This window comes from Emiliania huxleyi (assembly GCF_000372725.1).
Source record: "Emiliania huxleyi CCMP1516 unplaced genomic scaffold EMIHUscaffold_11, whole genome shotgun sequence".
Taxonomy (NCBI): Eukaryota; Haptophyta; order Isochrysidales; family Noelaerhabdaceae; genus Emiliania; species Emiliania huxleyi.
Window position 1 is genome coordinate 196582 of NW_005201792.1, and position 26703 is coordinate 223284.

At 64.9% G+C, this 26703-nt stretch overlaps 10 protein-coding genes across 10 annotated transcripts; 5 read left to right on the top strand and 5 right to left on the bottom strand.

Moving 5' to 3' along the window:
* Positions 1-4: 4 nt before the first annotated feature.
* EMIHUDRAFT_199905 (hypothetical protein) lies at positions 5-2306 on the bottom strand (the record flags this gene model as incomplete). Its single annotated transcript, XM_005791820.1, has 5 exons — positions 5-241; positions 656-687; positions 855-990; positions 1092-1285; positions 1421-2306. The coding sequence occupies 5 exons, from the start codon at positions 2304-2306 to the stop codon at positions 5-7; spliced, it is 1485 nt and encodes a 494-aa protein (XP_005791877.1).
* Positions 2307-6506: 4200 nt separating this feature from the next.
* On the top strand, positions 6507-7180 carry EMIHUDRAFT_199908 (ubiquinone biosynthesis protein COQ9, mitochondrial; the record flags this gene model as incomplete). The annotated part of the gene is made up of 2 exons (XM_005791821.1): positions 6507-6539; positions 6572-7180. 2 exons carry the CDS (start codon positions 6507-6509, stop codon positions 7178-7180), a joined length of 642 nt encoding a protein of 213 aa, XP_005791878.1.
* Positions 7181-7419: 239 nt separating this feature from the next.
* EMIHUDRAFT_433389 (hypothetical protein) lies at positions 7420-8233 on the bottom strand. The gene is made up of 2 exons (XM_005791822.1): positions 8203-8233; positions 7420-8080 (listed from the first exon to the last, which is right to left on the bottom strand). Exon 2 carries the CDS (start codon positions 8073-8075, stop codon positions 7707-7709), a length of 369 nt encoding a protein of 122 aa, XP_005791879.1. The 5' UTR covers positions 8076-8080; positions 8203-8233; the 3' UTR covers positions 7420-7706.
* A 1734-nt stretch (positions 8234-9967) lies between these two features.
* Positions 9968-11558, bottom strand: EMIHUDRAFT_199910 (hypothetical protein; the record flags this gene model as incomplete). The annotated part of the gene is made up of 4 exons (XM_005791823.1): positions 9968-10140; positions 10218-10396; positions 10544-10713; positions 11169-11558. The coding sequence occupies 4 exons, from the start codon at positions 11556-11558 to the stop codon at positions 9968-9970; spliced, it is 912 nt and encodes a 303-aa protein (XP_005791880.1).
* Positions 11559-13221: 1663 nt separating this feature from the next.
* On the top strand, positions 13222-14286 carry EMIHUDRAFT_448824 (hypothetical protein). The gene is made up of 5 exons (XM_005791824.1): positions 13222-13339; positions 13428-13464; positions 13534-13619; positions 13719-13791; positions 13856-14286. Exons 1-5 carry the CDS (start codon positions 13260-13262, stop codon positions 13943-13945), a joined length of 366 nt encoding a protein of 121 aa, XP_005791881.1. The 5' UTR covers positions 13222-13259; the 3' UTR covers positions 13946-14286.
* Positions 14272-15941, bottom strand: EMIHUDRAFT_199912 (hypothetical protein; the record flags this gene model as incomplete). The annotated part of the gene is made up of 4 exons (XM_005791825.1): positions 14272-14466; positions 14591-14691; positions 14897-15037; positions 15308-15941. 4 exons carry the CDS (start codon positions 15939-15941, stop codon positions 14272-14274), a joined length of 1071 nt encoding a protein of 356 aa, XP_005791882.1.
* Positions 15942-16510: 569 nt separating this feature from the next.
* On the bottom strand, positions 16511-17693 carry EMIHUDRAFT_97676 (hypothetical protein; the record flags this gene model as incomplete). The annotated part of the gene is made up of 2 exons (XM_005791826.1): positions 16511-16609; positions 16713-17693. 2 exons carry the CDS (start codon positions 17691-17693, stop codon positions 16511-16513), a joined length of 1080 nt encoding a protein of 359 aa, XP_005791883.1.
* Positions 17694-17941: 248 nt separating this feature from the next.
* On the top strand, positions 17942-18610 carry EMIHUDRAFT_199914 (hypothetical protein; the record flags this gene model as incomplete). The annotated part of the gene is made up of 1 exon (XM_005791827.1): positions 17942-18610. The coding sequence occupies one exon, from the start codon at positions 17942-17944 to the stop codon at positions 18608-18610; it is 669 nt and encodes a 222-aa protein (XP_005791884.1).
* A 717-nt stretch (positions 18611-19327) lies between these two features.
* EMIHUDRAFT_199915 (hypothetical protein) lies at positions 19328-20989 on the top strand (the record flags this gene model as incomplete). Its single annotated transcript, XM_005791828.1, has 6 exons — positions 19328-19846; positions 19959-20039; positions 20108-20164; positions 20280-20351; positions 20501-20701; positions 20972-20989. 6 exons carry the CDS (start codon positions 19328-19330, stop codon positions 20987-20989), a joined length of 948 nt encoding a protein of 315 aa, XP_005791885.1.
* A 4810-nt stretch (positions 20990-25799) lies between these two features.
* Positions 25800-26360, top strand: EMIHUDRAFT_199917 (hypothetical protein; the record flags this gene model as incomplete). Its single annotated transcript, XM_005791829.1, has 2 exons — positions 25800-25909; positions 26087-26360. The coding sequence occupies 2 exons, from the start codon at positions 25800-25802 to the stop codon at positions 26358-26360; spliced, it is 384 nt and encodes a 127-aa protein (XP_005791886.1).
* Positions 26361-26703: the final 343 nt, after the last annotated feature.

Here is a 26703-nt window from a genome sequence, read left to right on the forward strand (position 1 = left end):
TCCATCACTTGTCGCCGTGATCGATGACCGTATCCTCATCGATGAACATCCCAGGAAGGAGGACCACAAACATAAAGGCGGCCATGACAGCCCACGCGACAAACATGGCTTCGCCCATGTCATCAACCTTGAAGGGCAGCTCAAACCAAAGGAACGACGTAAGAACAGTCGCGCTCGCGGCGAGCGCGTAGGGCAGGCGGTCAGAGAACTTGGGCGGCGTGTAACGCCGTGTAGCCGTGGCCTCCAGGGGTTCCGCAGCGTTAGAGACTCCCAGCTTTCCCGGCTTTCGAAGAGCCATATAACCACGTGAGGGTGATCAGCTCGAGGCGAGTCGTGAAACGCCGCGGGCACAGTCGTGAACGCCGTTCACAAGAAAATACCTGGGGTGGGGCTTTGCGCTGGTCTGTGAGAGGTTGAGGTGCGAGTTCACATAAGAAACAAGAAGTTCACATCTTCACAGAATCAATACATAACGAAACACTCTAAGAGAGAGAGAGAGAGAGAGAGAGAGAGAGAGAGAGAGAGAGAGAGAGAGAGAGAGAGAGAGAGAGAGAGAGAGGGAGGGAGGGAGAGAGAGAGCGCGCGCGAGAGAGAGAGCGAGCGAGCGAGCGAGAGCGAGAGCGAGAGAGAAAGCGAGCGAGAGAGAGAGCCTGACCGTATAAGAGAGCAAAAAGGGCTCTGAAACTGCTAATAAATGGTGATGCGAGAAGCGAGAGGAGGGGCAGGGCATTCGAGGACCACGGTCCACGCCAACGGCGACGCTATCACGACTTTGTTGCCGCTGGGGCCGCTGCCTGGGCCGGTTTCTTTGCTGCAGTTGGTGCCGGCGATGGCGCCGCGCTGTTACTGTCTACTCCCGCCTTTGCCTTCGCCGCGCTGTGAGCTGACGTCGGTGCCGGCGCCGGCGCCGATTTCTTTGCGGCAGCTGCTGGTGCCGGCGACGGCGACGCGCTTTCCACCCTTGCCTTCGCCTCGCTGTACCTCTTCTGCCTGTGAGCGACAGCGTGGCGCAACTCAGTGGCGATAACACTTTAGAATCTGGGGCGCCTCCCTTGGGGTCCTCGCCTCGCGGGAAGCAGCGTCTTCTCGACGTACTTGCGACACGCGTCGTGCGTTTTAGTGGGGACGGATAAGCCACCATAGGACCCCGGCTGGTCGCTCGTGCCTTTCCCTCTCGGCTCGATCTCTTCGATCTTGTCACCCTCGGCGACGAACATGACCCACGCGCTGCTTAGCTTCTTGGCCCGGGCGTCCGCAGCATCTCTGTGGGCGAACCGCGACTCTCCTGGCGGATTGTTGATGAGCACGTACTCCTTCTTGGCAAGCTTGGCGAGAGTGACCTTCGCCTCTGCCGCTGCAGCCTCAGAGGCCCCTGGCGCCGCTGACGCCGCGGACGCCGCTGACGCCGCCACTGCTCGACCTGCTTTCTTGTTGAGTGCCTCCCCCTTGACCTGAAGCGCCTCCATCGTGAGCGCGTGAGCCTGCTCCATCATGGCGATCACATCCGCGTCGGTGAGGCCTCTGGTTTCCAAGCTCTTCATCTCTAGAAGAGCCTGAGTCGTGATGTCGATTCTCTCGATGTCCTCCGCATTCTTCGACTTGAGTGCCTTCATCTGATTGGACGCGAGAAGCTTTAGTTGACGGATAACGTGATGGAAGACATCGTCAGGAAACGGCTTGAACTCGGCGAGCGCGTACGTTACGAACTCGTGGCGCTGGACTGTGCTTACTGCGCCGTCCTTGCCTGCAACCTCTTTAAATTGCTGCTGCACCTCCTTGCCACCGTCCTCAGGCGGCAGGTACAGGGAGCTCCACGTGGAAAGGGTCACTGCGTCCTCCGCCCTCGGGTCGATCACGTCGTACAGCTGCCCGAGCAACACCTCACGTTTCCCCGCCTGGAGCTTGCCCGGCTGTCCGGTCGGACAGAGCCGCATGGGCAGTGGGAGGACTCCGGGCGGCCTCTCTCCACTCCGAGCCAGGGCAACCGCCGCGCCAAAATCATTCTGCCGCGACGGCGCCGTGCTGCTGTGGCCCAAAGGCGCGCCACCGACGGCGGCACGAGTGACGAACCGAATGTTCTCAACGTTGATGTTGCTCGGGATGTCTGCAGCTTCCTTCGCTCGGACTCCGACGCCCACGTCAAACTGGATCGAGTAGCTGCCGTCTGCATTCTTTTCGAGGATAGTGCCTGGATGGAAGTCTTTTCCCCCAACATTGGCCATGACATGCGTGCCGGCCTTCAGCTTACCTTGCGCTTCCGCCTCTGCACCCCCCAGCACATGCTCGACCACCTTCTTCAGGGGCATCGGTCGGTTGTGGAGTGGACGGCCGCGGCGCGAACCCATTTTTCTTTTTTCCCGTAGTGATCGCAAGGCTCTTGTACCTTAAGCGCGGTCGTCCGCGCTACATATCGCCTCGGCCGATACGTATCGCTGGAGGGTGCTATGCAGCGCCCCTGTGTATAGCGCCTGGCTGGCGGTGATACCAATCGGCGCCGCTCCATATCACCTGGTGCGCTTTAATCGGTCAGTGCTACCCATATCGCTGCCGGGCGACACGTATCGGCAAAGCGCTGCGCCCGCTCAACGAGGCAGGCGGGGAAAGAGCAAAGAGACACACCTCTCTCGGCTGCCAAGAACGTCGAAGTGCAAAGACAGGCGGTGCGTGAATTTCAATTTGCGTCTCGACTTGAAAACGTATGGGGTGTCTTTCCAGCACAAGCGCGCTGTTACGCGCCACAAGGAATGCATACGCATGTGAGCGTGTGTGCCACTATCCGGATACTTTGTACTCACTTCTCGGTGGCAGCGGCCCATGCGTCACGAAAGATGCGAATAGGTGCTATGGCGGTGCGATGCTGGCACGTCGAGACAGTTGGCGATGCACCTGACAAATCTAGATCGCCAGCCGCCGGCGGCGAAGGTGGAGGCCGACGTTACCACTAGATGTGCGAGCCTCTTTGGGTGTAGCCGCAGGTGACCGTTGCCATCTGGTGCCACGAGGAGGAGCGCCCCGTCGTTGCTCACGTCGTCGTGCGTGGTAAAGTAATTGCGCGCGGAGAAGAGGTTGGTGCGGTCGAGGTCTCCTGCGACAAAGCAGGCCCGCGCCGCGCGCCGGTTGAGCATCCAGTTGTGTGAGGCGGTCTCCACAAAGAGCTGCACGTCCATCTTCCCTTCGAGTGAGCCGGCTGCAAACTTGAACTCTTCATCCGACTCCTCACGCAAGCGTGAGCGATCACCAAGAAAGCCGAGCTGCCGCTCGAGTATGTCAAAGTCTCGCTTTGCAAGAGCTCGGTCATCCGCCTTTGGGGACTCGGCCGCCTGTGGCGGCCGCTCCGGTATCAGCGCATTCTCCGGGCCCTTGGCGCCGAAAGCGTCGTACATGCTTCGTTCGCGACGCTTGAGACCCGAAAACGTCCGTCCGTACCGGCGAGCCGAGTTCCCCCACCCGTATGTGGGTATATTACCCGTTAGCTCGGCCTATGGGTTCTTGTTAGCAGGTCAAGACACAGAGCTCACACAAAATCACAGCGGGAGGAAAGCGGCGAGTCGCATTCCAGGGGTCGTTGTGGCGGGCCACCCTGTCCAGAGAGGCACGCGGGTAGGTGCCAAAATCTGGGGTCTTTTCGACCGAGTCTATGATCACCGAGCGATGGAGATGGTGCGGGAGAGTACGGGTGTTCCACGACACGCACCGACCCTTCACGAACCGAACGGCTGTGCCCAGGCGCCAGGGAAGGCACAGTCCTTGGCGCCGGATTGCGTGTCCGCCGTGTCAAGGCACAATCCCAAGGCACAATCCCAGGGAAGGCACACGTGTTCTTGGCGCCGGATTGCGTGTCCGCCGTGTCAAAAAAACTGGGACCAGGAACCGGACAAAGGTAGGTAGGGTATAGCTATAGGAAGGTGAAGAGCAGTCAGGCTCGGACTGGACACCAGCGCGGTATGGGTGGACGCTGGACAGAAGAGGACGGCACGCGCGAGCGACGCACAGACACACACAAGCTCACAAGACACTCAGCCAGCTGGGCTGCCACACATCCCGAGTGACCGTACGGCACTACGCCACTCGGGGCCACGTGCCCCCTGTCGCCCCCCCCCTGCACAAAGGCCCAGATTGAAACAGAAAAAAAGCCCCGCGATAATATCTACCCTTATAAGTCTCTCGTGTCCGCGCCGACGCTCTTTTAACCGTAGAACGTCCCACCTGAACACCGCCCGCCGACGATCGCTTGATCGGTCACACCGCCATCGCCGTCGGGGAGAGGGGGGACGACACTGCTTTGGCAGCGTGCACCTCGATCCTGCACCGTGTTTGTTATGACCCCCCCCCCCCAATGAACACACCAGTGAGGGAGGGCGAGACGATCGAGGGGTCCCGTACCATGCGGAATCGACCCTATCTGAGGGAGGGTGTAGAGGATGTAGAGTGTAGAGCGCTGTAGAGCTGTAGAGATGTAGAGCGCTCTGGAGCGCTGTAGAGCTGTAGAGCTCTACATCCGCCGCGTGACGAACTGCGTGCGTTGTAGAGCGATGTAGAGGCGCTCTACAACGTGAAATCTCTACAACAAACTCTACATGATAAGCGGCGAACGAGGCACGGTCGCTCTCCGACATGAGGCGCGTTGCACTTGCCAGTGCTGCCCTGGCCTTCTGTCTGCCCGCCCAATGGGTGGCAGGTGCCTCTGCTGCTGTGGCATGCCTCACGGCTGCGACTGGCCGGCGCCTCGGCGCGTCAGCTCGGCTCGGCGTAGCGATAGCCGATAGTGGCCAGCGCAACTCGCTTGGACTCAACGCTCAGGCCAGGAGCTCCCGCACGCGCTGGCGCGAGTCATGGCGCATGCAATGCGCCTGAATGCTCGCCTCGCCTCGCGCAAATGCGACCGTCCTCGCAGCCGACAGTCCACCGCCTGCTAAAGAAGCACAGCGACGAATGCGGCACCGGCGACGTATGGCAGGCTGGTCATGACGAAGTTATAGGGTGTTGTGTGCCGTCAGAGTGCCTCTCTGTGTAGTCAGGGCCGTCCATCAGAGCTCCAGTAAGCTGGGAGACACCCCATTAGCGCGGCTCGACCTCTTTAAGCCACTGCCTTCCCGGCGGTTTGGCTGTAGAGCCTCTACAACAAACTCTACAGCAAAATCGCGCTCTACATCGCTCTACAACGCACGCAGTTCGTCACGCGGCGGATGTAGAGCTCTACAGCTCTACAGCGCTCTACATCTCTACAGCTCTACAGCGCTCTACACTCTACATCCTCTACACCCTCCCTCAGGACCCTATCCAGTGCTCAAGTGCTCAAGTTTTAGGTATGTTGTTGTGGGTTGCGGGAAGAAAACGTCGCATTAGAAACCACGCCGAGCGATTTCCGCAAAAATCTAAGAAACCACGGCGCGCCGCAGGCGCGGCCCCGGAAAAGGCCAGAAACGAGTGTGAACCCCGGGGTTGTGCGTTTACGTGAACGGGAGCCCTCGCCCCGGTCTGGTCGTGGTCGAGACCGAGGTGTCGAACTGAGAGCCACTACTGGAGGCTACCTCCGGCCACCGCTCGACTACCCACGCACATGGCCGGTCCTGTGGCTTGCCTGGACTCGCTCAGAAGCCTCACTTCGTGCACACCTTTGCTCTCTGGCTCCCGCGAGTGCGTTCAGGCCACTCAAGCAGGCGACGCCGAGCACCCGCAGCGCATCTCGCCGGGGCGCCACCTATCGACCCGACTGATTGGCAGCATCAAAGCCGACCCCATGACGGTCCTTCAGCCCACGAGATAGGCAGATGCGCCCTGATCTCGGTCCAAGACGGCCAACGCTGTGTCCGGCACCTGCTGGCTGCTTCACGGGGATGCACCCCCCCGGACACATGCTGCAGCCCCGAGTGGATGTATTGGTCGATTGTGGGTCCTACAAGACTACTCTAGTAGGGGCCGGGCGCTTGAGCGTCGGCGGTACACCTGTGCAGATGTTGCACGGGTGAAATGGCTCCTCGTACAGGGTAGGAGGCAGGTGGTGGGTTTGAGTGTCGTGAGTGCTTGCAGCCGCGAGTACAGCACCGTTTGTGACTCCCATGGATGCAGTTGGGTGGGGCACGGTGCTGGGGGGCGGTCTGGTGCGCCACAACAGCCTCCCCGGCTCACCCCCATCCAGTTCGACACCTCCCTCCATCCCGACCGTGGAACCGGTCATATCTCGGGCGGACTGGCACCTCAGGAGCTCATCCTGGGCGGTTTTGGGGAGTGTTGGGGGTGTACTTGAAGGTGGGAAAAAGAGTTTTGCACGAGATCTTAACCGGGAGTCAGCCTGACGACCGTGAATTCTCTTCTCCTGACGCAGGTGCGGACGGCGCCCAGCTGCTGGACAGCGCCGCTGGACAGCATGGTGCTTTTTCGTTCGGCGCGCTTACTCCCGCGGCTCTTCAGGCCGCAAGCCGTGGCGCGCCTGGCCGCAGCGCGCCGCTTGAGCACAAAGCCGCCGCCCTCCGAGCCCGCTCCGCCGCCGCCGCCGCCGCCAGCCGATGAGCCACCGGCCGGCGCAAAAGACGATGACAGTGACGCTGGCCTGCGCGAACGGCTGCTGGAGGCCGCGCTGAAGGAGGTTCCGGCGCACGGCTGGAGCGTCGCCGCGCTCTCCGCTGGCGCCGTCACGCTGGGCCTCTCTCCCACAGCGCACGGCGTCCTGCCACGCGGGCCTATCGAGCTGGTGCGCCACTTTTCGGCGCAGTGCGATGAGGCACTCAAGAAGGAGATCGAGGCGAGGAGCGAGGAGCTGGGGGCGCTGGAGACGCACAATCGCCTCATTATTGCCATCGAGACGCGCCTCGCGCTCCTGCAGCCGCACGCTGCGACGTGGCCGCAGGCTCTGGCGCTGCGTGCGCTGCCGACCAACCTCCTCGAGTCGTTGCAGGACGCGCAAGCGCTGAGTGAGCTCCTGCTCACGGCGTGCGGCGACGCCGCCGCCACCGAAGTGGCACCGAAGTTGATGGACCCGCACCTCAAGCGCGCCTCGCTCGCCGCCGTCTACGGCGCCGCTGAGCTCTACATGCTCACCGACCGCTCTCCCGGCTTCACCGACACGTCGTGCTTTGTGGAGCGAGAGGTGGCGGCGCTGCAGCAGGCGGCGGGCGCCGCCACCTACCTCGGCGGCCTGAACCCGGCCTCCATTTTGGCGTCCCTCCTCCCTCGCAAATAGTCCAGAGCTTGGCGACGCCCCCGCGCCGATGAGTGTGTGCAGCATTAACAATTCGTCTTGAGAGATGAGAGGCCTGGTCGCCCTCTTCGTGTGTCTAGTCTGTTAGGAGGAGCAGTTGGTTGGTCTTGTTGTATGTGGTGGTGGAGCGCGTTGTTGCTACGAGAGCGAAAAAAAGCTGGAAAAATAGCAAAACGATCCGCTGCGACGCCCCCCCGGCCCCGCAGGACACGCAGCGGACGAGTGGCATTTCTTGCATTATTAACGCACAGTATATACCTAGCTGAGATCCTGAGAACACGGCGAGCGAGAGGCGGCAGGCGCGCACTGCGAGGGCGAGACTCTTGTAGACAGAGCCGTACGTGCAGACGTGTGGTCGGCGCAAGCGCGAAGCGGACGTACGGGGCGCAAGTGTGGCGACGTATGGCGTGGGCGGCCGTGTGTCGTGCAAGCAAGCAAGCCGGCCGCCTCGCCGTCGCCCGTGGATGCGGCCCTGCGTCTGACACCGGCCGCAGCCCGAGCCGGTCGGTCAAGAGAGGAGCACGATGTTGCCGTCGTCGAGCCCGCAGAAGAGGGCCGTCCCGTCCGCGGAGGGGGTGAGGCAGACCACCTCGACGTGCATGCCCTGCGGCTGGTCGAGGGGCAGCGAGTGGACCTGCCGCAGCTCGGGCGCCTCCCCCTCGAGCGTCGCCGTGTCCCAGAGGGAGACTGTGCCGTCCTCTGTGCCAGTCGCGAGGCAGTGCGAGGCGATGTGCCACGACATGGCCGAGACCGCGCAGCCGAAGCCGCCGACGTGCGCCAGGCAGGCGCCGGAGGGCAGCGCCCACGCGCGCAAGCCCTGGCCGTCGTTGGACCCCGTGAATGCGATTCGGCGGGAGCGGCTGAGCGCGAGGCACATCACGCCTGTTCACGGGCGCGCAGCTGTGAAGAGGCGCATGTCACGCGCGACCCACGTGGGAGAGAGAGACGCGGCGACGCAGCGGCTCGGGGGGCGGGAGGGGGGCGGGCGGGGGGGGGGGCAAAGCCTGCGTTATGCGTCAGCGTGACGCGATGCGACCAGCCGCCGCCAGCCCCTCCGCCGCCCCCAGCCCCTCCGGCTCCGGCGGCGGAAGCCCCGCCGCCGCCGCCCCCGCCGCCGCCCCCGCCCGGCGCACGCATCCACACCTTTGCGGTGGAGTCGAAGGAGGCGGTGAGCAGCATCCCGTCCGCCTGCACCTCGTCGGGCGGCTTCGCGACGAGCAGCGCCATCACCCAGTCTTCGCCAGTCGGCTCGTGCGCGTTGAGCGCCTGCGGCCGGGCGAAGAGGAGTTGGTGGAGAGGTGGGTTGATCACTTGCGCCCGCAGCAGCGTCCTGGTTGCTCTTGGAGGACGTCTCATGACCCTCGGCGGATCTCGGCGGGTCTCGACGGGTCTCGGCGGGTCTCGGCGGGTCTCGGCGGGTCTCTGGCTCCTCGCCTGCAGCAGCGTCCCGGACGCCGAGCTCCAGACGCAGACGGAGCCGTCCTGCGCCCCGGACACGAGCAGCGGCGCGTGGCGCGAGGCGCACACGGGCGTCAGCGCGACGCACATCACCTGCGAGGGCGTGCCGGTCGGGTCACAGCAAGAGAGCTGCCGAGGCGGCTCTGAGAGGGCTACCGAGCCTCGTCGCAGGCACCTGCGAGGGCGAGCTCAGCTGCGGCACGTGCTGCAGCCGCAGCAGCGAGTACAGCAAGAATACGCCCGCGTCCTTGTGCAGCCGGAAGAGAGCGACCGACCCGTCCTCGCACCCACACGCCAGCGTCGAGCCAAGCAGCGCCACCGAGTTGACCTCGCCGCCGCCGGCCGGCTGGGAAGACTGCCTCGACCACTGCTTGGCCGACTGCAGCGTGGTGCCGAGGCCTCCTCCGCCAGAGGCAGCCTCGCGCCGTGACCACAGGTGGAGGTGCCCGTCGAGCCCGCCTGCTCACACCCTCCCTCCTCACGCCACCTCTCTCTCTCTCTCTTCTCGCCGCGCAGCCCGTCGAGCGCTGCCACTGACATCGCTCGGCTCGATCTCGGATGTATCTCGGCTGAGTGCGCGCCCGCGACGAGGCCGGTGCCGCAATCGGTCACCACGATGGCCTGCAGCGGCCTGTCGAGCGGGTTCTCGAGCAGCGCGACCTGCGGACGTGCCGTGGACGTGCCGTGGACGTGTCGTGGACGTGCCGTCCCTCCTTCGGCTCCTCGAGCAGCGCCCACCTGGCTCAGCTCCGGCAGCGGCGGCGGCGCCGGGTCGTGGGCAGCGGAGCCGCGCGTGTGCGAAGCGGCGCTCGGCGGCCCCGCGCTGCGCTCGTACCGGTCCGACGACTGGCGGCGGGCGAGGCGAGGCGCGTTGACTGGCGCCGAGTGGCTCCGCTCGCAGCCGTTGTCGCCCGTCAGCGAGCGGCGCGGCGGCGGAGGGCGATCAATGCGCGAGGCTGCAGCTGCGGCGCTCGCAGGCGGAGGCGGCTCGAGGTTCCGGCCGGGCGGGTAGAGGGGCCGCGGGGAAGAGTTGTTTGAGCGGCGCTCTCTCTCGCCCACCGGCGAGGCGCCTGCAGCGCGAGAGAGGCGCGTCTCAGCCGGGTGCAGCAGCGTCTCAGCCGGGTGCAGCAGGAGGATGCAGCTGGGTACGAGGCGGTGTCGAGTGCGCGTCAGAGCGCTGGGATCCGTATCCTGCATCTAGAGGAGCCGCCGGTAGAGATCGGGCGCGTGAGGAGGCCGGAGGCAGTCTCCCCGCCGGCGGCTCTCCCGCCTGCAGGAAGGTTCCGAGAACGCTCCGAGAAGGCTCCATTGCTAGACTCTGGCGCCGTCGGCTAGCGTGCCGTTGCTGCCGCCGGCGCCGCCGCGACCATCCTCGGCGACCGCGCGCGGCGGGCGGCGCAGCCGCACCTCCTCCGAGCGCGGCCTCTGGGCTGGGTAGCGGGCCGACGCAGGCGGCGCAGAGGAGACGCCTCCAGCAGAGAGGCCTGCCGCAGTGGAGGGGAGGAGGGCGAGGGTGAGGGTGGGTGGGGCGAGGCGCGAAAACTGCCGCGCGGCAGCGCACCGGCGTGGGAGGTCGGCGAGAGCGGCGGCGGCGAGTAGGCGTTGGTGTGCTCCGCGCCCTCCGACGCGTCGCCCTCGCCAGTGCCGGTGGCGGAGCCGGCAGCAGCTGCAGCCGAGGCGCCGGCTGGTGCGCCCGCCTCTGACACGCGCAGCTGTAGCTCGTAGCGCTCGGCGAGCAGCCTGCGTCGCGGAGGGGAGTCAGCAGGCCGGGGCGGGGAGGGAGTGGCGGCAGCGACACACCGCGACGAGTCTGAGAGAGCAGTCACGCGAGGCGCCGTGGACGGGCGGGCGAGGGAGCGCCCGGCCAACGCGCCCGCCGGCGTGAACCGAGTGCCGAGCTCGGAGAGCTCGGACGGGTCCAGCTCACTGCCTGGCACGCGAGGGGGTGAGCTCCTGCTTCGATCACTGAACGCACGGAGCTCGGCAACAGCAGCCTCGAGGGCGACGATGCGTGACTGCTGATCTCTGATCTGCTCCTGCTGCGCCTTGATCTGCTCCTGTTGCCGCAGCAGCCGCCCCTCGACCCTGTCTAGTCTCGAGTCTGACGTGGATGCTGCCATAGAGAGGAGAGAGAGAGGCACAGCTCTGACGTGGATGCTGCCGCGGAGGCTGTGCCGCGGAGGGTGTGCCGCTCTCCCTCTCTCAAAAAAAGAATGGGCGCCAATTCCCATCCCTCCCGTGTAACTGTTTTCTTTCTTTTGCAGCTGGGTGAACAAGACGCATGTTAAAAAAGACTGGCAGCGGCCCCCTTCTGCGCGGTGCCATCTGTGTACTGACAACCCGGGAAGCGAACCTTGCGCACGTGCTAACAAACTGAAATCAGACGAACTGAGACCCCTTCCTCGGCGCTGCTGGCCCACGCCGGCACGCCTGGGCACCTGAGTGTCCAGAGCTCGCGGCGGCCCCGGGGTGCCGTCTACGCCCCAAGCCCCAAACACAGCTATATCTCCACTTTGGCCTCGTCTTCTGCGTCCGGGACGGCGTCACTCTCGGCGTCACTGTCCGCCGCCGCCGACCCGGCATCACCGCCTGCGCGCCTCTGCTGCCTTTCCACTGACCGCTTGCTTCTTTGCTGCCGCTCCTCCGTCGTGAGACACCGGTTGAACTTCTGCTGGCGTTTGGTGTCAATCTCGCCCGGCTCGAGCTCCTCGGCTCCGTACACTTCAGCATAGCAATGCTGGCTCTGGCAGCGCAGCACGCAGTTTGTACGCTCGTCGTCGTGAACGCCGCGGCACTCACCACGCTCGCACTCACGGCGTTTTACAGCAGCCGCGCGCGACTGCCGCTTGCGTGCGCCCGATACTATGGCCAGGCCGAGGAGAAGTAGTGTGGCTGAACGCATTCCGTCAAGTAGGCGCGTGCCGGCACGGCAGCCGGCCGACTGTCGTAAGCCCGAGGAAAGAGAAAGAAGAATTTTCCAGCAACTCACTCGCACGACACTAGGCACGGGACTGGCGCGCACTGGCACTAATACAGGTACACCAGAGAAATAAAAAGAAATTCTGGTTACTCCGCCTCGTTTTCTTTCTTTCTTCCCAATGTTGATGAAACTGAAGCCCAACGAAGCCCAACCCGAGCGAGAGAACCCAGCAGGACCAGGTCTGACGCACTACCTCACTGGGCCTGAGATCATCGAGACAGCGCCCGTCACCGTCACTCTCGGGTTTGTGTGGAGTCGAACCACTCCGGGATGAGCGAGCTCATCGCTTTAAATTGCGCTCTTTCTCACACCTGTTGCAGGCAGCGGAGGATATGTGCGCCAATTTGTTGGAGCAGGGCATGAGGGGGGGGGGGGGGGATTTTAGCCGGTTGGAAAAGCCGAAAAGGTAGAGTAGCAACTGGAGACGTACTACACACTCGAACCTCGCTCCCCACGCATGGTACCACGCGAACTTATTAAAATTTAAATAAATCAATAAAACGGTCAAACTCTGAACGAGATAAAATAAATAAAAACGGACACCTCTCTACTGTGTGATGGGTAAAAAGGAACAGGCCCCCGCCCTTGCGATCTTTGTGCAGGGTTCTTTGTGGGTGTGGTCGGCGACTAGCCGGGGTCGTCCTCCCGCCGGGGGACTAGCTGGACTAGCTCTGAACGAGATGGGATTCCTTGACAGCCATTTTATGTGTGTAAATCGCGTAAAGAGGTTTCCCCCTTGTGCTTGTGTGCCAGCCAGAGCCGTTTGCGATAGGTCCAATCGGGCGGCATGCACTTGGAGCACTTGGAGTGCAGTCGGCAACCGCACGCCCAGGACCGGGGAGCTAAGAAGCGCACCCGAGAGGGGGGACACCGCTCGATCTACTCTCTGGGGTCCCTCAGCGGCGTGCACCTCGATCCTGTACCGTGTTTGTTATGACCCCCCCCCCCCCCCCTGACCACACCAGCGAGGGAGGGCGAGACGATCGAGGGGTCCCGTACCATGCGGAATCGACCTTATCCAGTGTTCAAGTGCTCAAGCGCACACAGTTGGCCAGCTAGTTGGCCAGACGATTGGTATCGGGTTGCGCGAGAGTTTTCTTTTTTTGGCGACCGCCGCGGTAGGACGGTACCGCTACGCCAGGACAAGGAATCGAACGGTTCAGCTGCTGCTGTTCGAGTCGTTCGGCGGGTTCCGGGAAGGAAGGGGGTCTCGGCGAGGGATCCTCTGGTGCTCTGGAAGGCGGCGAACGTGCTGCAGAACAAGCTGACGCAGGCCCAGCAGTCGCCAGTACCTCGACGAGGTGACTTGCACCACCAAGAATTGGCTAGGGCTGCAGAAGCAGCGTATCTCATACGTTCTTCATTCAGACAGACAGACGGCCATCGCAGAGCAGATTGTGAATGAGCTTGCCTGTGGCTCGAGGCCTGTGGCGGGGGCGGTCGAGTCGAGTGCACGGAGCTAAGTGCCTCGCCGCCCTCGCGGGAGTCGCTTGGCGGCTCCCGTTGTGTACCTGTGTTAGCCCAGTGCGCGCCAGCCCACGGCATTTTTTTTTCTTGCCTGGACTTCGGCGGTGAGTGCGGATCTGTGCCGTCGGCGAAGGAGCTGAGCGCGCTCTCGCTCAGATGTCATCGGAGCCTTTCGCTACTTCCGCACCCCTGGAGCCGAAGCTGTACTTTGCCAACGAGCGCACCTTCCTCCACTGGCGCGTGCCCCCCTCCCCCCCCCTCTCGCTCGCGTTGCTTTCGTGCGTCATCTTTGCAATCAGCTGTTGTGCTTCCTCCGTTCGGCAGGTTGCACGCGTGCCTGACGCTCGCTTCAGTTGGCATGGTTCGCACCCTCGCGCCGCACCTCGGCTGCCGAAGCTTCTCCTTGAGAGCGCGCACCGCGCCGCCTCAGGTCCTCACCTCGGCCGCTGATCGCGACAACCCGATGCTTCTCTGCATCGGCGTCGCGCTCTCCGGAGTGTCTCTCTTCCTCATGTGGTGCGATGGATAGTGAGTGATAGACGCGCGACCGCGCGGCACCCGAGCTCTCCCGAGGAGAGCTTCAACGCCCGCCAAGAGCTGCCCACTTCCCGCCAGGTACGCGTATCGCACCTTCCTCTGGCGCATGGCCCGCATTCGCTCGCGCGCCGCCGAGCGCGCCGACGACCCGGTCTCACCGCTCGAGGACGCCGCACCGCTGCTCGCGCCTCTGACGCCGTCGGACGGGACGGTAGGTGGGCCCGATTGTTATCTCCGCCTCGGTGGTCGTCGCTCTCGCCGCCTCGGCAATGCTCGCCTTCTCGTCGTCTCTCGGACCGGCCTAGCCCTGCGGGATCTCGACACCGCCAGCAGGTCGCTCCCAACGTGCCACGGCAAGAACACAGGCGGCCGATCCCTCCGACACGTTTGCCAGCCGGGTGCCCTATACCTGCTGGCCGCTACGGAGAGGACCCGCCTCTGAGGATGTGCTTGCTAGCACTCGAGTGCACATACACAAATTACACCGTGACTGATCTCTGTCCATCTCCACTGTCGACTCTCTCGTGTAAAGGCGTACGTCCTCGCTCACATACTCTCCCGCGCGCCGCACACACCGACACGTACCCGGCGCAGATCCTCTCCCTTTGTGTGTGTTCTTTGTATACACTATTCATCCGTGAGCTCGAGGTGTCAAGCCCCACGCCTCCTCTCGGTCCTGCAGCTTCTGAAGCAACGCTGCCGCCGCACCGTGGCCCCGCTCGATCGCGATCTCCAGCGCGGTGCGGCCCGCCGAATCGCGCGCCGTCGCCTCGAGCCTCAGGCGCGACTCGCCGCAGCGCTCGATGAGCAGGCGCAGCGCACGCACCTGGCGGCCGGCGGGCGGCTCGCGCCAAAGACGAGAGAAACGTGTGCTCCGGGGTGCCACCTCGCCGGAGAGGGGACTGTGGGCAAGCATCTAGGTCCAGCCGCGCCCCTCCCATGTCTGCGACGAGGTGCAAGGCGGTGGAGCGGTCGGGAGTGGTCGCGGTGAGGTCCGCCGCGCTGAGGTGCGGCAGGAGGAGCTCGAGGAGCGCCGGCTTGTCCCACGCGCCTGCGAGCGGGGGGGGGGGGGGGGGCTGGGCAGCGAGGGACCCTAGGGGCGGCGAGTGAAGTCGCTGCGACGCTGCCTGCCACCGCCTAGAGAGGAGCGCAAGAGGAGCAGACGACAGGCGAGAGAGGAGCCAGAGGAGCGAGCGAGCGCAAGAGAGGCGAGAGGGGGCGACAGGGGTCGAGAGGGGTGTAAGGCGGCAGCGTACAGAACTTGTGGTGCGCAGAGAGCCCAAACGCGTCCCTGCCCGCCGGCTCCACGCTGCCGCAGGCGAGGAGCCGCGCCACCTCGGCCTCGTCGCCAGGCCACTCGACGAGCTTGCTGAGAGCGGGTCTGCGCCCCGCCGTTGCTGGCGCCGAGGGCGGACTGGCGGCCGCACCAGCGCCGCTCGACGGCGGCGCCTCACTGGCTGCTGGTGCGGCTGCCCGCCGTGCCGCGATCCGCGCAGCGGCAGCGGCGAGCTGCTCGCTATCGCCGATTCCTCCATGGCGCGGTGGCGGCGGTGGCGGCGGTGGCGGCGGTGGCGGCGGTGGCGGCGGTGGCGGCGGTGGCGGCGGTGGCGGCGGTGGCGGCGGTGGCGGCGGCGGCGGCGGTGGCGGGATTCCTCCCGCCCCTCTACCCCGCCTGTCGGCGATTGCCTCGGCGAGGTCGTTTGCCAGAGCCACTCGCATACTAGCGAACGCGGCGTGGTCCGGCTCCACTGCAGCGGCCGCGCCTTCGACAGACCTCGTGGCTCTTTTGGGCAGCGACTCGGCGTCCGGGAGACCGAAGCGGGCGGGATTCGACCCTTGCTGCTCGGCGACAGCCGAGGCGGAGCGGCCCCAACGGTCGACTGCGAAAGCGGAGGCACCGGCGGAGAGGAGTGCGGCCACGCAGGAGCTGCTGTCACCCGCCACGGCCACGTGCAGTGGTGTCTCTTCCCACTCGTTGCGCTGGTCCACGCTGAGGCCGGCTGCGAGCAAACGCAAGAGGGACGTCAGTGCATTCGACGACGCGGCCACGTGGAGCGCGCTCATGCCATGTGCGCTCTTCGCACTGACGTCTGTCCGCCCATCGCACAGCAGAGCATCGACACACTTCGCCTCGTCGGAGGCACACGCCCAGTGCAGCGCCGGCATGGCGTGGCGACCGTCGCGTGCGTTTGGGTCGGCGCCGCCGGCGAGCAGGGCTGCGAGCGCTTCAGCGTCGCCGCGCATGGCGGCGTCCAGGACAGCGTCGGCAGTGTCCTCGGCCGTGTTGTTGTCGGCCGTCATCCCCGGCCAGCGTGCGCTTGGGTTTGGTCCCAGGAGGGAGGGGAGCCTCCGCCCCCGCTCGAGACAAAGAAGGAGAATCCCCCTGCCTGTCTCGCGTCCACCCCATACCGCGTTGGTGTCCACCTCCTTCTTCCCACATTCATGTACTTACTTGCAGGATCTCTGCGGGAGACGCGCGGCGAGGCTAAGTCCTAAGACCGGCTGACGTGGTGACCGCTCTAGAGAGCCTGCTCCTCATGCCCTGCTTGCTCCCGCCGCGCGCCGGACACCAGTCACCACACACCAGACGGCCGCGCGAAGGTCCATCCATCTTTGTTTTGTTCCAAGGCTGCCGGCCCAGTGTCGTGCAAAATCCCTGTGTGGTGGCGGCCGTCCTCCGCCTTTATCTCTAACGCTCTGTTTTCTTTCTTTCTGGCGCGCACTGGAACAACACAAGTGACAAGACATAAGTACACCTACAGCTACACCGAATTTTACACGAAGAACCTGTACACCCGACAGAAACACAAACCCGGCCGCGGTCGAAAAAAGGTTGCTGCGAGAATTGGCGAGCGCAACGCCGGGGGCGATCAGCTCGTCGCCCGCGCCTCGAGCTCCAGCAGGAAGGCGCTCCAGTCCATCGGCGCCTCCTCCCCGCGGGCGGCACGCGCATCGAGCAGCCCGCTCACCTAGTCGTGCAAAGGGGTCGGGGTAGGTCAGCCTCTCCAGCACCCTAGCAGCGTGGAGCGAGCTGCCACCCCAGCTCGCCTCCCCCAGCACGCCGTCCAGCACCGGAAGCGGAGCCCCCGGGCGAGGCGGATCGGGCGAGGAGTTGGAGGAAGAGCCGCCCGCCTCGTCGACCAGCCCTCGCATCAGCCGCAGGTCTTTCTGCGCCACCTCGAGCGCCGCCCCCACCGGCCGACCGTCGCCGCCGAAGCTCCTGCTCACCATCTTGTCGCAGTACAGGTCCACCAGGTTGGGCGCCGGCAGCACGTGAGAGGTCCAGTCGCGCAAAGAGTCGCGTGGCAGCCCCGCCGCGTCGAGGAGGAGGAGCGTCTCGCCGAGCACCTGCCCGAAGCCGTACACCATGAGGTTGGTGCACAGCTTGTACAGCGCAGACGCGCCCGCGTCGCTCTCCGACAGCACGCGCGCGTGCTTGCTCCAGAGCGGCGCGACGCGCTCCGCGAACACGCGCGCCGGGTGCGAAGAGAATAGAGCGGCGTCCGCGCCCGCAGCAACCCCCGGAGCCTCGCCGGCTGCTGCCACCCAGCTGCATAACTGGCCGGCAGCGGCGTGCGGCGGCCGGCCTGTGACGGGCGCGTTGACAAAGGCGCCGCCGGCCTCGTGGACCAGACGCGCCAGCTTGCGCGCGACCGGGGCAGAGATGGTGGCGCAGTTGGCGAGGAGGAAGGGTGGGGCTGCCGCCGTCTGGTCGCGGTGAAGAAGCTTGAGGCACGCGGTGAAGAAGCCCTCGGTGGAGTCATCGCCAAAGAGCATCGCGACTATGACGACGCCACTCGGGTTTCGGAGCGCCGCAGCGGCAACCTCATCCACCGTGGCGGCGACCGTCGTGCGCAAGGTCTTGTCGCCAGATGCCTGCTCGGAAACGCGAGCCGCAACATATTCCGCCTTGGCCGGCGTGCGGTTGTACAGGACCAGGTCGGAGAAGATCGCCCCGCCGCTCGTACCGATTCGTTCGGCCATGGCGGCGCCCATCGCGCCCAGGCCCACAAAGACCGCAGTGGGTCGAGCGGAGTCGTCGGATTGCGACATACAATGCCGTCAGCCTCTTTGGCACGAGCACAGGGGAACACGCTCCGCGGCGTCGCCAGAGAAGTTCAGAGAGATCGGGCCGCCCGACGTTCTTTTCTTTACCGCCACGCTTTACATGTGTTCCCGGGGGCATAACTCCCCCACAGCGCAGACGTTCACACTTCCACACCCACAGTGCCCGTCCAAGACTGCCCGTCCAAGACTTGTCTTGTTGGTCCTGGACCTGTCTGTTGTAACTGCTTGATTTTATGTCGTTTCGCTCCATCACGCTCTCGTTCCCCTCGATGCTGGCGTTCGCCGCGCTCCATTGCCTCGCGCGCGCGTCCTCTCTGCCGATGGCATCGTTCATGGCTTCCCCTCCCGCGGAATTCGTGCTCACTGAGCCCGCAAGTGCCGAGTCTTACGCTCCTCCGGACCTCACCGTGTCCTACGAGGTGAATGTTGATCTCGCAAACCTCGCCTTCGACTCGCTCTCGCTCTTCTACGAGAGTGAGTCGACCCTCTCGACGTGCTCTGCATCCGCCGCTGGCACGCCCTACGCTTCTCGGATCGCCGACAGCAGCATCGGCTCCAACGTGCCGCTGACGCACCGTCGCACTACCGGCAATCCGATCCTCGAGCCGCCCACGCTCTCCTCGACTACGTGGGCGACTTCACGCACCTGTCCATCGTCTCGCTCCTCGATGACGACGACACCCTCGCCTGTGGCATCTGGCTCTGAGCTCCTCCACGGCTTCACTTCCAGCACGCCTCTCTCCGACGTAGCGTCAACTGGGACTCGACTCGTGCTCGTACCCGCTGAGGCCACCAACAACGTCTCGCAGATCGACCTTGTCTCTCTCACCGGCGCGCCGAGGGCCCTTGCCACCTGCGCCTCCTCCAGCAATTTCACCGCTGGCTCCCTCCCTGGCAGCTAACTGGCTGTGCTGTCACCAGCTGTCACCAGCTGTCCCAGCTGTCGCCAGCTGTCGTTGCTGCTGTCGTTGCTGCTGTCGTTTCGCAGCCGCTGTCACGACATATTGACCACGTCGCGACCGTTAACAGACAGCCGTTTTAACCGTCATGACGTGAATAGTCTCTCACAACTAGACCAGCGCGCTCGCCAGCTCAAAAGAGAAAGATACAAACAAGAACACAACGCACTCTCTCATGACTAGTGATGACAAGAGGAAGTAAGCTCATGCATGAACTCGAATCAACGGTACCCGGTACCCTCTTCCTACCCCATGCTTCGCTCATGCTTCGGCATGAATCACGCCCGCTGGAAAAAACATTTTGCGGGGGATTTTTTCGCCAGTCAATAGAGCATGAAAATACCTTTCAGACGGTACCTTTCTGTCCTCCAGAGTCGAAGAACTCGTCCGGTGGCTGGCCGCCAAAGTGGCTGGACGGCGCCGCGGCGCACACTGCTCACTGGTTGGTGAGCGCCGCGGAGCACACTGACGGAGCTGTCCTCGGCGCAGCCGTTCGGGCCCCGCGGCCTGGGTGGTGGCAGTGGCACTCCCTGAGGCTCCCTGAATTTTTCTGGTATTTTCTGGTCTGTGAGTCGGCCACGCAGAGTCGCGAAACCTGGGTAGGAAGAGGGTACCCGTAAGCTACTCCAGGAGTATTCTCGCGCCACACACACTCTCACGATGGCCGCACTCGTCCACTCGAGCCGTGCGACTGCTGCTTGCTCGCGCTGCCACCTCGTGCTGCGCCTTCGCGCCGGTGCTAGGGGCCTCTCCTCCGACGTCGCTGCGCGCTACGAGCCGCAGCGTCTGCACCCGCGCCTGTTTGAGCCTTCAGAGGTGGTTAGCTCGTGGCTCGACCCTGCCGCTCTCGCGTTGCTGCAAGACGTGGAGCTCGCCGACCTGACGGACACCGACCCCTCGTCCGTCGCCCTGCGCAGCGTTGCGACAGAGGCGCGAGAGATCTACTCGTTCCCGCTGCTCAGCCCGCAGGCCTGCCGCATGCTGGTCGAGGAGGTCGAGCACTTCCAGCTGTCAGGACTGCCTGCCCGTCGGCCAAACTCGATGAACAACTACGGCCTCATTCTCAACGAGATTGGGCTGCGCGCGTCGCTGAGCAGGTTGCAGGCTGCCATCGCGCCGCTGGCACGCGCCGTGTTCCCCGCCGAGGGCCGCTCTCTTGACGACCACCACAGCTTTGTCGTGTCGTACAAGCCCACTGAGGATCGCGGCCTGGACATGCACACGGCGTGCTCCGAGTCCAGCTCCACACACCGACCCCACCGCAGCCCTTCGAGACGCGTCCGCAAACTAGGACGACTCGGACGTCACGCTCAACGTCTGCCTCGGCTCTGACTCGTTCGAGGCGAGCGGGCTCACCTTCTGCGGCGACATGGTCCGGACGGCGAGTCGCGCGGCGCCCCCCTCGCGCGGCCTGTCTGAGCGCCTGAGAGCGACGCGTAGGGGTCGGCAGACCACCGGCTGCGCTCGTACAAGTACGCCCACCGGCTCGGCCGCGCGGTGATGCCGCCCAGATGCGGACCAGAGACCGCTGCCCTCCAACTAGATCTAGCGCTCGAGAGGGCGTGCCACGCCGCGGCATTGTGTGTAGCAGCCCTCCTCTTTCGTACTGTAGGTGATGCACTTGGGGAGGCGGCGGCACGGCGCGGACGACATCACCAAGGGTCACCGCCTCAACCTCATCATGGTCACCGCCCGCCGCTGCCCTCGCCGCGACCGCCGAAACTACGCCCAGCCCGCCTCTTGCCACCGCCGCCCCCCCTTCACCGTAGAATGCCTCCAAGATGCCGCGCCCTCGCAGCCCTGCTCAGCCCCAGCCCCGGCGTGCCCGCGCAGTGGAACTACAACAAGGAGTTCCGCGCCTCGCCCGAGTTCCGGGCACGCTCCTTTGCTCGCGAGGGCTCGCCCCCCGACGCCGAGTGCATCAGCTACACACACGACAGAGATTACGAGGCCGTCAGCGGTGTGCAGCGGCCCGCGCCGCATTTGGCGTCCTCGGCGTGGTGTCCGCCACCGCCCGCCGAGTACGACGGATTTGTCGGGCTCGAGGGCCGCTGGGCCGGGCACCCGCGGCGGCGGCCGGCGCCTTGACGCAGTGACGCACGCGCCACCTACGACCTACGGCGTACACGCTACCGGGCCGTAGGTACGTTAGACGTGGAGACGCGAGGGTCGCCCCCCCTTGCCCCACCACCTCGTGTGTGTGGAGAAGTTTACCTTACCGTACCTTACGCTACGGCGGATGATGCGGAAAGAGACAGGGGCCGAGCAGCAGTAAGGACCGACTGGGGGTTTATTTTTTGGCAGGGATCTCACAACAAGTAAAGCCTGGGTTGGGCCGATGTGCCCGTCGTTCGCCTAAAACAGAAAGTTAGCGCGTCGGTAATCCTTTCGGATATTTTACCTTGCGGCTTGCGCTAGGAAAGATTCGCCCAGTATTCGCCCGCTGGCTCCTCCCTCCCGATCTTGCTTTGGAGCAGAGCCAATGCCGGTGCTGTGCTTGGTGTGGATCTTTTCGCTAAGCTCACGATGGATCAGCTCGACTGAGATCCGCCAGGCCTACCTCCGCAGGGCCGCCGCTCTCGCTCGCTTACCTCCAGTACGTCCGTTGCGAGCCGACGCAAGCTGCAGCAGCGGCAGCGGAGGAAGCAGTGATGGGGGTAACTACGGCGACTGCAGCAGGGATGGCGATACAAATCGCAACAGCTCGCGGCGGATCGGCCACTCGGTGTGCACCAAGATTGTGACGCCGATGATGCCGTACTACATCGCCACTCACTACCTCGGCTGGGAGGTGTGCCAGCTGCCCTGCAGCCTGCCACGCACACGGGCACACGGAAAGCGCTACTGCCGGTGGGTGTCCACGGGACGCACGTGCACCCGCTTGAAGTGGCTCCCTCTGGGACATCTCCGCGCACGCGGCAGGTTGCCTGCAACAAGCTGCGCGGCGTCAAGGCGAGGCCGCTTGTTGTGTTTGACGAGGAGGCGCGACGCCCCCTCCCGGCCACACGCGTTGCGGTGCTGCAGCCGCCCGCAGTCCCATCCACCTTCGCCCATCCGTCGCTCAGGCGTCCATCACATCCCAGGAGCTGCACCACGAGCTCTGCCTCCGCAGCAGAAACACGTCGCACCTAACGACCGACCAGCTCGCGGAGGCCAAAAGCGCCGTGCGGATGCTACCGGTCGGGTCGGTGCTGCACGTGCAGGCGCGCCACGCGCGACAGGAGAGGCCCCGAGCGGACGTGATGGATCCCTGGCGTTGGCGCACCGTAGGTGAATCTGTTCCGGCTGTTCGTGACCGAGCTGCTCCCGCTGCTGAGGACGAAGGTGATTCTCCTCACGGGGCAATGGCTCAAGCCGGCGCTCGAACTGCTCGCGCCCGGCCGTACGAAGCTACCCGATAGCCACCAGAACCGGCTCGGGTTCGTCACCTCGGGCGACGTCGAGGCGACCCTCCGCAGCGACAGGATTGTGCGGTGGTATTCGCAAAACATGTTTGCCGTCCCAAAGACGTACCAAGACAAATATCGCGGCCTGCCGTACGGGATCGACTACACGAAGGCGGAGCAGTACCGCAAGTGCCTGCGCGACTTTGGCAACGTGCCCAAGAAGGATACCCTCTTCCTCTCGCCGCTGCGCAACACCTCCAAGGTGAGAGAAGTGCTGCTGAACCTCTCAGAGTACAGAAACGCGATGCGTGCCTTCACCGGCAAGAACGGCGCCCGGCGCATCGAGAACTACAGCTACTACTGCGAGCGGCTTGCGCGCGCCCGCTTTGTCATCTCACCCGAAGGCGACCGCCCAGACTGCTTCCGCCACTGGGAGGCGGCCGATGCCGCGCGTCGCGCCCCGTCCGGGTCGAGACACGTCCACGACTCACAAACCACGACATACCCCACAGGCGGTAGGCTTGGGCGTGGTGCCCGTCTGCAACTGCCCCGAGACGCTCCGCCCGCTGCTCGGCCACGGCACCCTCGTCTGGAGGCAACCCGAGAGCTCGCGAAAGGCTGCTCTGAGCCGCCATTGCCCTAGCCGTAGGCGCCGACATGGTGTACGCATCCGAGGCGGAGTACGAGGACTACGTGCGCTTCCCCTTGCTGCTCGCCTGGCGCTTCCGGGAGGCGCGCCCGCAGCGGGAGAAGGTCTTTGTCGACTTTTGGAGGAAACGAGTCGACGAAGATCGTAGGAGCTTGTGGGCACGTGAACAGTCAGTCCGAACGGGTAGAGTAGGTCAAGTAACTAGATAACTGGTCAAGTAACTAGAGCGCCGTAGAGTCCAGTTTGCAGCTAAACACTGATAAACTAAATCAACAAGGTAGAGATGGGTTGTAAAATTCGCATTCGATGTACGTGCGCTCGAGCGAGAACAGAGACGTACACGCACACACACACACAACGCTGGGGCTCTGTGGGCCGATGTACGGGGCCCCCCCCTAGGGCCCTACGGGCGTACCCATGCGGGGGGGGAGATGGGGTACCCGGCCCGCCGCAAGCGCCGTTTTTATTTTTTCGGCCATTTTTACTTGTGTGGTAGGTCGCCGGCGGCCGTCAACCAGCCCCGACGCTCTCCCAGCCGTGACCCGAGTCTCGGTCGAGTATATAGGCGGCGCCGAGCGGAGATGCTGGGTCCACCGCCGCGAGCCGCGCGGCGGCGGTCGCGACGCAGCCGGCGGCGGCTCTCGGCGGCGTCTCGGCGGCGTGCAGCGCCGTGCTAGGTCGCCGGCGGCCGTCAACCGCCCCGACGCTCTCCCAGCCGTGACCCGAGTCTCGGTCGAGTATATAGGCGGCGCCGAGCGGAGATGCTGGGTCCACCGCCGCGAGCCGCGCGGCGGCGGTCGCGACGCAGCCGGCGGCGGCTCTCGGCGGCGTCTCGGCGGCGTGCAGCGCCGTGCTAGGTCGCCGGCGGCCGTCAACCGCCCCGACGCTTTCCCGGCCGTGACCCGAGTCTCGGTCGAGTATATAGGCGGCGCCGATGGGTCCACCGCCGCGAGCCGCGCGGCGGCGGTCGCGACGCAGCCGGCGGCGGCTCTCGGCGGCGTCTCGGCGGCGTGCAGCGCCGTGCTAGGTCGCCGGCGGCCGTCTACCAGCCCCGTCGCTCTCCCGGCCGTGACCCGAGTCTCGGTCGAGTATATAGGCGGCGCCGAGCGGCGAAGCTGGGTCCACCGCCACGAGCCGCGCGGCGGCAGTCGCGACGCAGCCGGCGGCGGCTCTCGGCGGCGTCTCGGCGGCGTGCAGCGCCGTGGTAGGTCGCCGGCGGCCGTCAACCAGCCCCGACGCTCTCCCGGCCGTGACCCGAGTCTCGGTCGAATATGCAGGCGGCGCCTCTCTCCGCCAGCGCCGCTCCGCCGGCGCCTCCCTAGGTGCGGGGCGAGCGCGCCGCGCGGGCCAGGCCGCCGTGCTGCGCAGCGGCGTCTTATTGCGCGCGCATGACGCGCTGGCGCGAGTCGCTCCTGCGGGCTGCTGGTGCGTGCGTCGAACGGCGCTCGCCCACCTTTTCGGTCCCTGCGGCGCGTATCCCCGCCGGCGCCGCCCAGCCACGGGCTCCGTAGGCGCAGCATGAGCGCGCCGCGCGCGGGCCAGGCCGCCGTGCTGCGCAGCGGCGTCTTATTGCGCGCGCATGGCGCGAGTCGCTCCCGCCTCCCGCGTCCCGGTACGACCTGACGCACTATCGACGAGCCACTATCATGATAGTGGCTCGTCGATAGTGCGTCTTGCCCGAGTTTCAACACTCCATCACTTACTCGGTCGCCACCGCCCGACGCCCCAGTTGTCCCAGCCGCTCGGTTTGGGATACGGTTGATCCGACACTGCGGCATTTCGGCCACATCGCGGCAAACCGCCTAACCGGCGTTCCGGCGGGCGTTCCGGGGCGGCTTTCTTCTTTTGGCCGAAATGAGACATCGAACACTACACCCGGTGGCCGGTCCGGATATCTCCAAGGAGCGGGCCGCGCCGCACCCAATTTTCACCCTTCCGTCCGGAAGGCTTCCGGAGCCGGCTGCGCCGGCTGCCGCCGGCCTCCGGAACCCCCTCCGGAAGCGGCGCTGCGCGCCGCTTCCGGAGGGGGGCCTTCCGGAGCGGGCTGCGCCCGCTCCCGGATTCCGGAGCTGCGCTCCGGAATCCGGAAATTTTCATGGGAATTCGGCGTACGAAAGGGAGGATCCCCAAAGGTCCGAACGAAGTGGCGTCAAGTTGCAATCACCCGCCCGCCGGGCCGCCGCGTCCCGGCGGTCCCGCAGCTCGCGCAAATCTCCCGCTTAACCCACCTGTGATGTTACAATAGGGGATCCCTATACTTGCGGCCATGCTCTATCACGCCTTGCGACAGCGCTACTGACCGTGCCCTGCTGCACAAATTGATCACCTGCATAGCTCGCGGCCTTAGTCTCTCTTCAGTATTCAGTGCACAGCGGTGACCTGATCGTACGGCCAGTAGGAAGGTGTCCTTCCGGCGCGTGCACACTTCTGACGGGTGACGCAATGCGCGTCACAACTGCCTCGGATTGGCTGCTGGCACTCTCGCCGCTATACACAGCCTCGCGCACATGGGCAGTCAAGAGGGAGCATGCACCTTCTCAGGAGAGCGCCAGTGCCTCTCCTCTTGGACCAGCAAACGTGGTGGTCTCGTGTCACCAATGTGGGACCAGTGCCGCAGTGCGGCATCGCGCCATGGACAGCTCTGACACTGCGCCTCACCACTGACCGGGAAGGCCGCGAAGTGGGCCAGCACAGGTCGCACATTGTGGCAGCAGTGCATGTCTGTAGAGGAGCAGCAGCGTCAGGGTCGCAGGGTCGGATCGTGTCAAGCCTCTCGCCCGGCCGGCCGCGTGCAGACGTCGGCCTGTCTGCTGTCTGGAGTGATCTGTCGACACTGTCCATCTCGTTTGAGTTGACTGTTATAGCCCCCGCTACCCAGTTGATGCACTCGTGCGACGTAGCGGGGGGCCACGACTACGTTTACGAAAACATAAGTAGTCCCGCGAGGTGTGAATTTGGCCGCCCCAGTAGCCCCCTTTCCAATGAATTGGTTTTGCTGCGCGTCCCCACAGAGCGTCCAAACTTGGTTTTGGGCGCGAACCGTATCTCGCAACGAATCTCGCCGGCCTCACCGGCCCCCACCGGCTTTTCGCCGCCCATGGCGGATGCCATCTTCGGCCGGCTCTCCGTCTACGGCAGTGTGCTGCGGACCGAGGAAAGCAGCGTGCTGCTGGACATCGCCACCTGCGTCAAAACGCAGTGGCGCTCGTGCTGGTCGGCGTGCTGCTGGAGTGCGCACGCTCGCGCAGGGCCGACACTCCACGCCGGCCGCTCGAGCAGCCATGCTCCGAGTCGGCGCCGACGCGCTGCTCGCGCTCGGGGAGCCGTGCGCACCACCCGCCCCCCGGCACCACCAACCCCCCCGGCGCGCACTGTGTGCACCAGAATCCACTTCCCGGGCAGCGATCCGCGGGGCTGGCCGCTCGGTCTCGCGCAGAATAGCTGCCTCATCCAGATGGTGCTTGGCATCCCCGTCCCCGCGGAGCCTGCTATCCTGACTACAATCAGGGCTGCGAACGAGCTCCTTGACCTACCGCTACACCCGCCATTGATTGGCGCCTGCGACCGGATCTTGACGACGCTACACAGGCTCCTGCCGGAGGCGGACGGCATCCGCGCGGCACTTGACTGGACGAGCAGCTGCCGCTCCTACGTCTGATCGAAGAAGCCGAAGAGATGCTGGAGTTGGAGCCGCTCGAGGGCAGCCTTCAGTCACGGCTTGGTGCCATCCAAGACCTGCTGGCCGACGTCCCGTACTCCCGCTCAGCTCTCGCTCCAGCAGCCTGAGGGTTCCGCGTAGCGCGTTACTATTATCCGCGTTCTATGTGCTCTCCTGCTCTGACCTCTGTGACGAAGAAGTTGCTTGTCTTCACAAGAGCCTGTTTTGTTTGTTAAATGTCTTCTGAACAGTATTACTTGCGACGGTGTATCATTCACTTTATGCCACCGTTGCATATCCGGACCGTTTCATTCACTTTATGCCACCGTTGCATATCCGGACC